The 14,001-nt window shown below is 45.5% G+C and overlaps 1 protein-coding gene and 1 non-coding gene across 2 annotated transcripts in view; one reads left to right on the top strand and one right to left on the bottom strand.

The window, feature by feature from the left end:
- Positions 1-10,227, top strand: part of LOC119164994 (uncharacterized) — a 59,567-nt gene extending 49,340 nt beyond the window's left edge. The window contains exons 10-14 of the mRNA XM_075872794.1: positions 5,771-5,850; positions 5,947-6,030; positions 7,316-7,348; positions 7,877-7,921; positions 9,765-10,227. Coding sequence (XP_075728909.1) covers positions 5,771-5,850; positions 5,947-6,030; positions 7,316-7,348; positions 7,877-7,921; positions 9,765-9,862 — 340 coding nt within the window. The 3' untranslated portion in view covers positions 9,863-10,227. The remainder of the gene's footprint in view (positions 1-5,770; positions 5,851-5,946; positions 6,031-7,315; positions 7,349-7,876; positions 7,922-9,764) is intronic.
- LOC119165943 (U4 spliceosomal RNA) lies at positions 104-245 on the bottom strand. Its single transcript, XR_005109088.2, has one exon. It is a non-coding gene; the product is annotated as a U4 spliceosomal RNA (small nuclear RNA).
- Positions 10,228-14,001: the final 3,774 nt, after the last annotated feature.

The raw sequence follows: 14,001 nt of genomic DNA, 5'->3' as shown, positions 1-14,001 counted from the left end.
GGGGGCGCACATTGTGTAAATAAACACATTACATTGATTTAGGCACACCTACATGCTGCACGGAGTAACAAAATTTTGTTCTGCTTTTTGGTTAAGAGAAGAAGCCCCGTAGGGCCTGCCAAAAATTGCCATGGCTGACGGTATTTCACGTCGTCCCGGCGGGGTATTGGGAAAAGTTTTCAACTAGCAATAGTCGCCCCTCAGTTTACACTTCATTGGGTACGACACCGCCTCTGCGCAAAGCTGACGTGGACGAGTTTTCCGAAGGCAGCCTACTACAAGTAGCCACACTACATGCACTGGCTGTATATGCGCAAAATTGGCAATTTTTTAAATAACTGCTTGTAATTATCAAGATTTACGTGCCTAAGTTCATTTAAATGCTTAAGCCAAGATTGCTTTTATAACGATTGTTATCTTTTGTTTGATTTTTGAACAAATTTTGCTATAGCGTGTAGGCAAAAGCACGTTAGTTTTGCGCAGCCACATTTTTTCACTTTTTTTTGCATAGGTGGCGCCAGCTGTTTTAAAACACCACTGCTTGCCCGTGTTGGCTGGTGTAAAGGTTGGGTAGGGGTTTAACGGTACAGCTATTTTAACGAACTATAGTCATACCTTTGAAACATACTGCAGTTCTAGAGTAAGTTGGAACATCCTGTCTATATTCAAGACACATCAGCCGGGCGAGAATTCCGGAGAAATTTCAACTTGACTTCTCTCGATCCCGTTGAAGGAGAGGCAAGTTTTGGTTCGCCATGTGCATCAGTGCTTGAAAACTTGTATTTGTGATGTAATTGCTATTTACCACAGAACAGTGCTTTAATCATACATAGCATCCTGAAGGGCCCGGACAAGGCCGAATTATAATCACGTGTAACGTCAACACTGTGTGTCTTTTCCAAGCTGTCGAAACCGCATGCTCACAAGTCCTCAAGTGCCTAGGGGGCGGAGTGCTTTGATTCGTCGTCGTGTTAGAGCCATCGCCTTCTCGGCTTAATTACGCAATAAATATTCATGATACTGTCAAGAACTGTTTATAAGACATGATTTCGTGTCAAACATGACGCTGAGATGTAGCGCACCCAGAGTTATTTTGTAACGCATCTCCATGGCACCTGCAAAAAAAGTGTTTCGTTAAATCATTGCTAACATTTATTATTATTTTTATAGCTAAATTTCTTTCAATGTTTTAGCCAAAATTACTTTTATTTTTAATACCTTCCTTTCATTGTTTAGAACAAAATTTGTTATAGCGGGTACCTAAAAGCATGTAAAGCATTTGTTAAGCCACATCGTACCCCGTGCACATCATTTTCTCAATTGCTGGTCTCGTTGTGGTTGTCGGTACATTCCTCAACCATGCTGTAAAAAAAAGCATAGGCTGTGCGCGTAACAGTGGCCGTTTCAAGCCATCCTAGAATGCGTACTGAGGGTACAGTCATCAGGTTCCCGCAACGCCATAAATATTTAGAAAATCAGTGAGGGACCCACAATGCGTCCGTGAGGCTGCACGTGAATTTGCCCATCTCATCAATTTGTTCTGCTCCGTAGCTAAGTACCGGCAAGATAACAGCTGTTATATACCTTCCTCTTGAGGGATAGTGGATATCTACCTGTCATGGTTTGAGAGTGCTTTCCAAATGTGCTCCACCCCATTCTTATTCTTCTAGTTACTTCAATCTCGTGGTTGGGCTCCAAGGTTATTACCTGCCCTAAGTAGACATAGTCTTTTACAACTTGAAGTGCACTATTACCTATCTCGAAGTGCTGCTCTCTTCCGAGGTTGTTGTACATTACTTTCGTTTTCTGCAGATTAATTTTAAGACCCACCTTTCTGCTCTCCTTGTCTAACTCCGTAATCATGAGTTGCAATTCATCCCCTGAGTTACTCAGCAATTCAATGTCTTCGGCAAAGCGCAAAGTACTACGGTACTCTCTATTATTTTTTACCCCTAACTCTTCCCACTCTAGGCCTCTGAAAACCTCCTGCAAGTACGCGGTAAATAGCATTGGGGAGATTGTATCCCCCTGCCTTACACCCTTCTTAATTGGTATTCTGTTGACTTCTTTATGAAGCACTATGGTGCCTGGAGACTTACACTGAAGACTTAAACCTGGAGACTTAAAAAAAGAGGGTTCAGCTTAAATTGAGGACGACGCAACGAACAATGAAAAGAAAAATGGTAGGTGTAACCTTAAGAGACAAGAAGAGAGCAGAGTGGATTAGGGAACAAACGGGGGTTAAGGATTTCATAGTTGAAATCAAGAAGAGGAAATGTACATGGGCTGGGCATGTAGCGTGTAGAGAGGATAACCATTGGTAATTAAGGGTAACTAACTGGATTCCCAGAGAAGGCAAGTTGGTTAGGGGGAGACGGTGGGCAGATCAGATAAAGAAGTTTGCGGGTATAAATTGGAAGCAGCAAGCACAGGACCATGTTAACTGGCGGAACATGGGAGAGGCCTTTGTCCTGCAGTGGACGTAGTCAGACTGACGATGATGATGATCAATTTATTGAGGCCCTTGCAACTGATAAAGATTAAATGTGCCTGAGCGCTTTGTAATGGGTGGGCCTTTAATACACCCACTCAGTGCGCGATTCGCATCGTTTGACTCCCGGCACGGTACTATCCTTCTCGCAAGCAATATTACATGTCCTATAAAGAGGCTCCTTCCGCTACATGGCAGCGAGTGCGTCGTTCAGTGCTTCCAAGTCATTGAAAAGGGCTCAGCCGCAATTCTTTGTGGTCGTCATGCACACCACAAACTTGTTGCACATATTTTGCAGATGTGTAGTGGGTACCACACCTCTCTGCAGAGTGACGAATAAAGGCGAAATTGGTGCTTTCCGACTTTATAATTGTTATGACGATTTATGGCGTAGTGGGTACCGTGCCTGTGCACCTCTGTTCCTACAACCCCGAGAGAGTCAACAACGTACTCAGCAAGAAAGGCTGTTCTTCCAGCTTTCGCCGTGACTGTGCTGCATGGTCCGCGTAGAGCGTGGGTGATTTTTTCTCCGAAGCATTTTCGAGCAACGACGTCACCCGATTGCCGCCCATATGCCCTGGGTTCGATTCGCACTCGAGTAGAAGATATTTATAGCTTATTTTCATCTACCTTGAACTTCAGCACATGTGCAAGGCTGATTTCTTGCTCACGACCAAAGATGCTGACACCGATGCCAAAATTTCCGCGAAACCAATTCTTTAACGATATCGCGCGAAGGCATGTGCACGAACGAGGACGACTTCACCGTACTAGTTTTGTTGGCAAGGTGGCGGACCCATTCGGAATCTGGCTGATTCAGGAGCCATATACTGCAATTTTATAGTCACCAAATCCTTATCACAATAACTAATCGTCGTATACTCCTCACGTCAGTTCAGCGCGGATAAGTGTATATTGCTCTTTTGAATTTGATTGATTTATTGAATAATTGATTGAGTGGTTGATTGATTGGTTGATTAATTGATTGACATTTTGCATATGCTGCCAGACGAGCGAGATTTCATTTGCGCGCCGTTTTACATCGCCGTTTTACGCCGACTGTAACGAGCAAAAACGGGGCGTGATGACAAAAAGAACAATTCAAGCACTGATTGATTAACCCTTCAGCGGCGGTGGATACATTTCTGCACGCAAATTTTTTATGCTATCTGTGTGTAGTTGCGGCCAAAATAAAGCAGGATTTTTTTCCTTATTAGCCTAATGGAACCTTCAGCATAGTCGATATGTATTGACCAATCCTCAAAGCAGTGCGTATACTGTAGCTGACCACTCTCGTCAGGGCACTACTATATGCGACGGCTGGTTTGACGCACCGCGTTCCAGAACCAACGTCAAAAGTATAACTTTTCTAAAAAATGATGGCGCACATATATTCGGAGCCTTTTATTTCATTCCTTTCATGTCAAAAATTAAACGTGACTGGGTGCAGAGTGATGAAGTGTTTAATTACATGCTAATCACAGCTCTTTGTTGAAACTCACAAGACGACTCATTTGTCATTTTCTTCCTCGGAACTTAAAACTTTGCGCCTTAGAATTACGTGGATTTAGCGCTTTCCTTGACAGTGTACCATAACTAGCGCCTGAGAATGATGTAGGCGCGGGGTAGTGTGCCGAGAGTATGTGCGCATGCCAATTGTGCAGTATGGTAGCCCTGGCTGATACACAGACACAGTACGTATTCTCACTGCAATGACTCAACGTCCACTATAGACTCCCTATGTATTCGCACGATCAGTAGCTTTATATCCTAAGGCCTCTTGCGACGATGGTTGTAGCGCGAGAACAGAACGACGACGCAGAGACAAGAAGGACACGAAAAACACGTGACTCTGCGTCGTTGTTCTGTTCCCGCGCTATAACTATCGTACTGTTATACCAACTAGCCCAAGCTGATTGATTTATATGTGGGGTTTAACGTCCCAAAACCACTATATGATTATGAGAGACGCCGTAGTGGAGGGCTCCGGAAATTTCGACCACCTGGGGTTCTTTAACGTGCACCCCTCAACTAGCCCAAGCTGCCACGCCTCTTACCAACAGGGTGTCAACATGAAGTTTATTAAAAATACACTAGGAGGAACTTTGGCGTTAGTGTGTACGGCTACGGTTAAGCTGCAGTTGAAGTTTTAATACTTTCCCGCAACTAAGGCGGATTAAACGCTGGCACACGCTACAAAGAAAAAAAACGGTCATCAAAAAACGTTAAACCCACTACACTTACGTAACTGTCACGTCTTTCAAGTAAATGTTGAGAAATATTTGATGTTTGAAAGAGAAAGTTCAAGCGGGCACACTTGCTAGGTGTGTGTGTGTGTGCGTGTGCGTGTCTGTGCGTGTGCGCGCGTGTGTGTGTGTGTGTGCGTGCGTGCGTGTGTGTGTGCGTGTGCTTGTGTGTGTGTGCGTGTGTGTGTGTGTGCTTGTGTGTGCGGGCGCGTGTATGTGTGTGCGTGTGTGTATGTGTGTGTGTGCGCGTGTGTGCATGTGTGTGCGTGTGCGCGTGTGTGTGTGCGTGTGTGTGTGCGTGTGTGTGCATGTGTGTGCGCGCGTGTGTGTGCGTGTGTGTGTGGTGTGTGTGTGTGCGTGTGTACGTGCGTGCGTGCGTGTGTGGTGCGTGTGTGTGTGTGCGTGTGTGCTTGTGTGTGTGTGTGTGTGCGTGTGTGCGTGTGTGCGTGTGTGTGTGCGTGTGTGTGTGCGTGTGTGTGTGTGCTTGTGTGTGTGCGTGTGTGTGTGCGTATGTGTGTGTGCGTGTGCGCGTGTGTGTGTGTGTGCTTGTGTGTGTGCGTGCGTGTGTGTGTGCGTGTGCTTGTGTGTGCGTGTGTGTGCGTGTGGTGCGTCTGTGTGTGCGTGCGCGTGCGTGTGTGTGTGTGCGTGCGTGTGTCTGTGTGTGCGTGTGTATGTGTGTGCGTGCGTGTGTGGTGCGTGTGTGTGTATGCGTGTGTGCTTGTGTGTGTGTGCGTGTGTGTGCGTGTGTGTGTGCGTGTGTGTGTGCATGTGCGTGCGTGTGTGTGTGCGTGTGTGCGCGTGTGTGTGTGCGTGCGTGTGTGTGCGTGTGTGTGCGTGTGTGTGTGGGTGTGCGTGTGTGTGCGCGTGTGTGTGTGAAAGAGAGAGAGAGCACACACACACATATTCTGGGGTTCAAGAACCCCAGACCTTCACCCTCTCCCCCTTGTGATTTGCCCCACTGGTCGTCTTGATAGACGCAACTTTTATTCGATGGTTTCTTTCAACTACTTTCTTTTTGTTGCGATCTCTACAGTATTCAGCAAGTGCAAAGCCCGCATCGTTCCTCTGGTATTACAGCTGGAGAGTCTTCTGCAGAAGGCTCCAGATCTTCTGGTAAGCACTGTCCCCGCATCATCCTCGAGTACAGCGACGGCAGACATGACTTACGCGTAACCAAATCGCCTTCTTTTTTTTCTCTCATTTCCTAAGGATGTGGAGTGCGTCCAAAAAGAACTGGCCAAAGGATTCCCGCGACTCGACATCGAGTGCGTCATGAGCGACGACTACAGGGAGGTCAGTCATTCCCCTTCCCATGTTGCACTCACGCTACGAAGCACACCATTGAGTGAACCCCCGAAATAAAGGTTTCGTGACCGAAATATTTCTAGATAGGTGGCTTCTAGAAGCTGCCAAGCTAAGCTTAGGAGCTTCTAGACTAAAGTCCTAAGCTACCGGCTCGCAACACTGATACCGTATGTTAGCACATAATTAAGGTAAAATTACATGCGGAAAACATTTCTTCCTCTACTGTTTAATTACTCTTTAATCCTATAAGACTCCTACTGTTTCTTTTGCAGATTGAAGATGTGGTGATTGGTGCTGTTCAGGAAATTTGATGCTTATGGAGACCCAAGCTCTTTAAGCTTTCGTTAAAACGTGCGCGTTTCACAATAAGCCAGACGCGCCGTAATCATGGCAACAATAGACGCGCAGCTGCTATAACGCCTGGCATAGCCTCGTGACGCGATGCAAAACCACTCCTGTGCAATAGCGACCACCGCGCAGCTACTATCGTTAAGTCACGCCCAGCGATCGAGACAAGTCGCGCAACCGAGTTTCACCACTCGATCATCTACTGCCGTGGAAAACCGCAAAGAAAGTATACTCTAAAGAATGATCGAGTAAAATGGGTGTCTCTTTGCCCCACAACAATCATCGTCAACAGGATTGCTTGCCCTTCCCTTCTCGAAAACTCGGCGCTGGCCGCTATCATATCAAGTATGCTATGTCCCGCCGATCACGCGCATGGCGTTCGTGACATGCAAGGGCCAGCCGCGTTGTGATAACGCAAGTAAATGAGTGCAAGATATATATGCCGATTATTGTTGTGGGACAAAAAGGCACCATTTTCAGTCAATCATTTAGAGCGTAAGTAGTACTCCCGAAAAAGGAGCAAGTGCATCGGGAAGCGAGGCTTCTCGCGGTGCGAGAACGGCAACGACGAGCAGATCCAGAAGGCGCGGCTATAGAAAAGGGAGAGCAAGAGACGACGAGAAGGTACTCTGCCGATCACCGTGTGTTGAATAAGCTGCGTGCATGCAAGCCCTATACATCAGGATTCAGCCTACCGGAAAGCAGAGTAGGGTACGCGCGGCTTCGTGCTCGCGCTTCGCTGTGTCTCTATCCTTACAAACTCGAGTGCAAGCTTTCGCCTTTTCTTTTTTTAGTTATTTTAAGTATTCTATATGACCCCCATATGCAAGGCAGTTAGCGAGTAGTGAAGTGGTCCGAGATAAACGATGACATGACATGGAGTGTCCAAGGTATACAGCTGCAGTAGTAATGCGTTTCTTTTCAGGCCATGGAATGCATGGAGGACCCAAAGGTCTTGGTGAGTGGACCCTCTGCTCTTTGCGCTTTTTGCATGCGTTAATCAACGCTACGCATAGAACACAATTTACAAGAAAGCAGCATGCTGCCGACCGTCTGTTTAAAGTGTAATTCCGGAACAGTTCCGTGCTCAAGCGTGCACGCATCTACTTGGAAATCAATCAATTATTCGAGTGATATTCAAGAACTTCATTGTTCACTACTGAAATGGTGCAGCTATCACGCTTCTTTGATCATTCGAGCTATCAGCAGTGGCGTTTCATCCGGCTACCATTCATTATGAATTCAGCGATCGACAACTATCGACCTTCTGCATGGCTTTCTGTGCGCACCGGTAACATTGCTGTTTTGTTCGTTTTTGTTGTTTTTTATTCTTGTCTGTGTGACTATGCGTACGATGCTAGAATGACTTCAGTAAATATATTACGAGCCAGTGCTGAAACTAAGTGCACGATGCTTTGTCATCGCTCTTGCCTTTTGTTGAATCAGCAGCTGTCTAAAAAAACGAGACATGCGTTGCTTTGCGCAGGATGTACTCGGACCCAAGGTGGCCAAAGCGCTCGCACCACTTACGGCAAGTTATCAATCTTTGTCAGCAATTTTCATTTTCTAGAGCATACATCCTGGTTCCTTCAGCGAGCCCCCGCGTACAGTAATATGTGGTCACCCGAAGGTGGTGGGTTCGAGTCCAGCCATGAAGGTCACGTTTTAATAGAGACGGAATGATAAAGGCCCGAGTACTGTGCTATGTCAGCGCACGTTAAAGAGCACCAGATGGTCAAAACTTTTGGAGCCCTCCACTACGTCATCTTTCATATCATATCGCGGTTTTGAGACGTTAAACCCTTCATGTTAACACTGGTAGATAGCCCTTGCCGGTGGCAAGTTATCTTTTCGTCCACTTTTCTTTCTTCACGTTTACATTACAATTCACGTTTACATTACAATTACTTCTAATAACATTCCTTATACATTCCTTGGTATCATTTTCTGTTCTTATTTATATCGTGTCCAGCAAAAAAAAAACGAGCCCTCAAATTTACACTTCTTTTCTCAAACCACTAAGGGGACACTAAAGTGTACCACTTTATCATTTGAATATTATGCGTCCTTTTTGTATGCCATCGTCTTTGCTTTCATCGTCATAAGTTCAGCTCGTACAGAAAAATTTTAACCTTGATTTTTTTTTTAATTTTATGCCGATGTTTCTGTATTGTTAGATCAGGATTTTTCAGCATTATTTTGCCGATTTCCCCGTAGCTTTCTCATGTACCCCAGGAAGGAAACTAGTGAGGTCATCAAATGGCCCTTGCGCCACAAAGAACCAAACATCATCATCATCAAGGAAACTAGCGACTACTACAGTGCATTACGTCCTGTCACTCTTTGCAATCCAGTCGCTCTTCTCGAAGCTATCCCCTACGTTTTATCTACGTACTAAAACCAGCCTAATACGTAGCCCTGTCATTGGCAAACTGCAGACCTGTAGTAATCATGCCATGACAGTTTTTTTTTTCTCCATAACTTTTGTCAACTAGGTCGAAAGCTTCATTGATAACAGAATTCCTCCCGATATGCGCGTTAAACACTTGTCGATTATTTCAGTGGACGCATTTTTGGTCATCGATGAAATGCGCGCGTGACAGAGAGCAGCCGGCCGGTGTTCCGACAGCGAATCTCTGAGCACTGCCATTGCTTCGCAGAACGAAGTCATAATTTAATCGAGTATCTGAACGCTGCCTTTGGTGGTAGAACAAAGTCGTAACTTAAGTGAGTCACGATCAACCTTACGTCTGATTTTTTTTTTGTTCCAGTGTCGTTACGTAAAGTTTTCGGATATGTGTTTTTTTTTTTTTATTTCTGCACGTTCCGTACAGAGGTGTGCATCTAACTACAATTATGGGGTTGTCTTTTTGTACGTGATGTTTCAGACTTTGCTGTGCTTCCCTCTTGCTAAATTTTTTCAACACATTCATTCACTCTGAGCACCAAGTGCAAGTTCTTTTAGGGCTCACTTCAAATAGACACACACAGAAGAAACAAGCCCAGAGTATCACGCACTCTTGTCTGACCAGCCTGACTGTTATGAAGTCGAGGGTTTATCGGCTAGCAAATCTACTCCAAGCCGAGCCAGAAACACAGTCATTGCTACTGACTCCTATGTAGTCGAGGGTTCATTTATACTAACGAAAAACGCTGAAATGCATCTACAGCACAAAGGGCCAACTGAGCGTCAATCTGTGATCGATATACGAGGTAAGGGGTGTTTTTGTTAAAACCATGCAGCCGTCCGCAAAACCATGGAATGTCAGTCTAGATGACGAATACATGAAATCGTTCCAAAACGCTACATGCCTGTCAGGTACATGCTCGCATAAGCTTTATACTAACAGGCTTAAATGGTTCTACTTTTGCAGACCTGCTTCAAGAACGTGCCACCACCTCCCGCCTGATGACGCCTAGTGTGTGTGGGCCAAAGTGCAGTGATGCACCTTGCCAGAGGACTTGGCTGTAGAACTTTTGGAATACAGGCGACGGTTGTGATGTCCCAAGGAACACTGGAACCTGTATTTCCACTCAGCGGGATCGGCCAAGAATAGGGTTGATATAAATATGAACGACTTGACTTGTCCTGCAATTCATAGCACGCATTAAATTGATTAGGTATTCTTAATAAGCGTTGAAACTAGCATGTTTAATCAGCCCTTTTGAATAAATGCTTTAAAAGATATAAGAAACAGAAAATACCGCACAAACACTTCTCTTCTCATCCTTCTCGTTTCTTGTGGCAAGCCTATAGTATTTACAAACTTTAGCTCCTAGGTGGGAGCGCAGCCCAGCAGGCGGAAATCAATAAACGTTTCCTTTCCCCTTGCAAAAGAGGCGTCCGGAATGTTAGTTTTGAACTCTGCAAAACTTTTCGCGTGTCTTTGCCTTCTTGGCAAAATGGCTGCGCAAAGTCCTACAACGAATTAAAGTTTCCCAAACCATGTTATGCTTGTTGATTGTTAAGTGGGGTTGAACGTCCCAAAACCACCATATGATTATAAGAGACGCTGTTGTGGAGGGCTCCGGAAATTTCGACAACCTGGAGTTCTTTAACGTACACCCAAATCTGAGCACATGTTATGATTGTAATAAACAAGTGCGAGGTGCGCGGCAACAGTATTTCTTTCTTAATTTTTGCATTTTTAGGTATTCACTTGCAATGCCCATGAGTATCAAGCAGAAAATAATTCAAAATACTTTAGAGCACACGGCACAGTTTTAACTCACTAACGTATATACATAAGACTTCAGTCGTCAATTTACTCTATATTGGGCAACACTCGTGTAACATATGGAAAACACATATAAAGGTTTTACAATACACTATATAATGTCAATAATAATTATGACAGATTAGTATAAAAACACTTACAAACACAAGCTCTCTGTACTAGTCGGAGACTTCAACCGTCAACGTAGACACATTAGGACCTATAGCTTCACCCAATTGTCATTGTACACTTCGTGGAGATGCATGGATCTTTTTTTTTTTCTTCATCATACCTCGAGTTTGGAGGACTTAGTGAATAGCTAGTGGTGTTGTTTCAACTCGTTTACACCACCGTGGTGGTCTACTGGCTAGAAGGTACTCGGCAGCTGATCCGCCGGTCGCCGGATCGAATCCCGGCAGCATTTTTGGTGGAAGCGCAAATGCTCCAGGCCCGTGTGCTCAGATTTGGATGCACGTTAAAGGGAACAAGGTGGTCGAAATTTCCGGAGCCCTCCAACTACGGCGTCTCTAATAATCACTCGGTGGTTGTGGGACGTTAAACCCCACATATCAATGTTTCAACTGGTTTGAGTAAGTACGGAAGCACGTTGTTGAACTATTGGCGTTGTGTGTATTATCGGCGCTATATAGGCGGCCAGTCATCCCCATGGGCACGCGCAGTGCTACGAAACCGGATTGCGGCACCCCTGTCACTGGGTGCGACTGAACGAGCATTTCTAATGCTTCTCGCTGTTCGCGTTTCATTTGACGCCGATGGTGCCACCGTGCGCGATGTGAATGTTATCGCGTGAGCATCGACCTGCCTAACGTTCCAGGGACCTAGCGTACGTATCGAAACAATGAAGTTCAAGATAGCGCAGTCTTTTTTTTTTCTCGTTGACTGTTCCATGCATGCTACTGCGATCACCCCTACGAATTCTACGCCTTCTCTTTCTATTTGGAGCCTTTCGTTTGTTGTGATCAATTGTATAATTACAAAATTATTGGGAAGGGCGTGTGTAAGTCTGGTGCTTGGAACTTCTTCGTACAGCTTCCTCAGACGGGAGTGATCGCACCCTAGGGAACATCAAAAAGAGTCAGCGACGCTGGTATTTCGCCACCCTCTCCAAGAAGTGGTATTCTGATACGTGGCTCTGTTCTAGTTCTCAATCATTGCTCGCGCGATATCCTTCAAATCACGCTAGACTGTATACATGTCCGTGCCATCGCGGCTATTTATCTTCACGTGGCTGTGTTGTGCTCGATATCTCTCCTTTCGTCACGACGAGTGTGAAGAAAAAAACCGACCGAGCATTTTTAAGCAATGCGCTATAGGCTCGTTTTGTGAAATTGCCTCATCACCCACTGTCCATGGCTGCATGATCCTGTAAACAACATGAGAAGATCGTGACTCTGACGTTAGCTCGAGCGCAATAGGTGCGAAAGTGCACCCGTGGGCATCAGAAAAGGCATCACCGGTACCTCGCTCCGCCAGTGCGAGGTACTAAGGTTGTTAACTGTAACTGATCGCGCGCGTTAGAGTCCACATCAAGTGTAGTGACAGCGCGAACAGCGATCCTCGGAAGAAATCCGGAACGCGGAACCAGAACTGCAACGATGTGGAGGTACCGGAAGCGAAGTACCGGCGAGACGGAGCGATGGTGCGCATCAAAGATAGGGACCAGTTTTCGAAACAAGGGGTGACTGTGGTATTACACCACACTATCATATTTCGCAATGGCCGCATTTGAAGCCAATCAAGGAAGCCGTAGCAGCCTTTTAGGCCAATCGTGTTCTACCAATGGCGGATTTCGACAACATGGTGGAATTTGACAATGTCCAGAACAGCAACGAACAACGGTGTGGACAGGAGGTTTTAGGACACAACGTGCGCATCTTGAAAGCGTCTTCTAGACAGGGTGCCGTTTCCGAGGTATCGTCGTGGTTATTTTTATTTTTTTTTTTGGTGACACCCTGAAAATCATAGGCCCGCCACCATGGTACTGTTCGTTGCCCTAAATTACGCATTTGGTGCTTCAGATTGCCAGACAGACACCGAAAGTTGCATCGATTGTCCAGATGCTCTCTTAAATTGCGCCTGCATGTCGGTGATGAATGTTCTTCAGGCTAACGTAACCTATCCAGGAATTTCCACCGCTTATACCGTGCACCATATTGTCACAAAAAAATTTGGTGATACCGGTATGTCATTGGATCGTACCTACCGGCTCACCACTGTCAACATGGCTGGAAATAACTTCATCGAGGTAGGACCGCTTGCCCCTCGCTCATCTGCTAAGTTATCAAATTTAAGGGTACGAGCTTGTCTCCCGTGCGGCTCACTAACGCTCCACTGGAAAACAAACATGCCGAACTGTATGATCACGGCCAGGCAGCTAGTGCCAGCCATTCGAAAAATTCTTGGTAGACGATTGAGTTTCACCTTCAAGATTAGAACAACACGATACTGTAATCGGGATTAGTGCACGTCCCTTAAGCTATAGCATTGCTCTCGGTTCTCGGTGCGTGCCTGAACCGTGCAGCAAAAAAAAAAAACGAGTGTCTGCTGCGCATAACATTTGAAACTATCCTATGCAATTCATAATGTGATAATTGTTGCGAAGTACGCACTACGCCATAACTTGTCCTTTTGCGAATCGGCGTATGCGCTATGTAGCAACTAAACATACGCGTCTGTAAGGCAACACGCGAACCCATCTGGCTGCTGATTTTATCGATAATTTTGCTGCTGATGATAATTAAGTATATCTGGCCGCTTTGTGATTCGTCAGTTTATATATAAATATACATCACTCACTTTGTTGATGCTTTGACTGCTGATGATTAATAGGTCTCTGCGTATCTGATTCGTCGGCATTTACACCACTCATGTTGTCGATGCTTTTGCTGCTGATGATGATAAAATATGCGTGCTTTGTAATTCGAGGGCCTTTATTTCACTTACTCATCGTGCAATGCACATGTGTTCACGCCTGACGTGACTCTTCTGCCACGCAACACTACGGGCCCTCGCATGAGACGACATTTGTAAAGGACAGGGGCTCTCAAGCATGTGGGTGCCTGGAAACCCTTCTAAGCTACATTAAGTGCCAAGAGCCACCCACCACCGCTCCCGGGCGAGCTCTTTTCATTTTAGTGGCGAGGTTCCTTAAGCCGTGGGTCGTGCGTTCCCGATGTATGTAGTAGTAGTAGTAGTAGTAGTAGTAGTAGTAGTAGTAGTAGTAGTGTAGTAGTAGTAGTAGTAGTAGTAGTAGTAGTAGTAGTAGTAGTAGCAGTAGTAGTAGGTAGCCACCTCTCGTTTAGCTCTTGAAATGCCTGCTGGATGGTTGTACTTTATATGATGAATACAAGGATTAGAGACCAAACTATAGGGA

This window comes from Rhipicephalus microplus, chromosome 9 (assembly GCF_043290135.1).
Source record: "Rhipicephalus microplus isolate Deutch F79 chromosome 9, USDA_Rmic, whole genome shotgun sequence".
Lineage (NCBI taxonomy): Eukaryota > Metazoa > Arthropoda > Arachnida > Ixodida > Ixodidae > Rhipicephalus > Rhipicephalus microplus.
The sequence above is the reverse complement of the archived record's forward strand: the minus strand, read 5'-3'. Positions and strand labels throughout refer to the sequence as shown.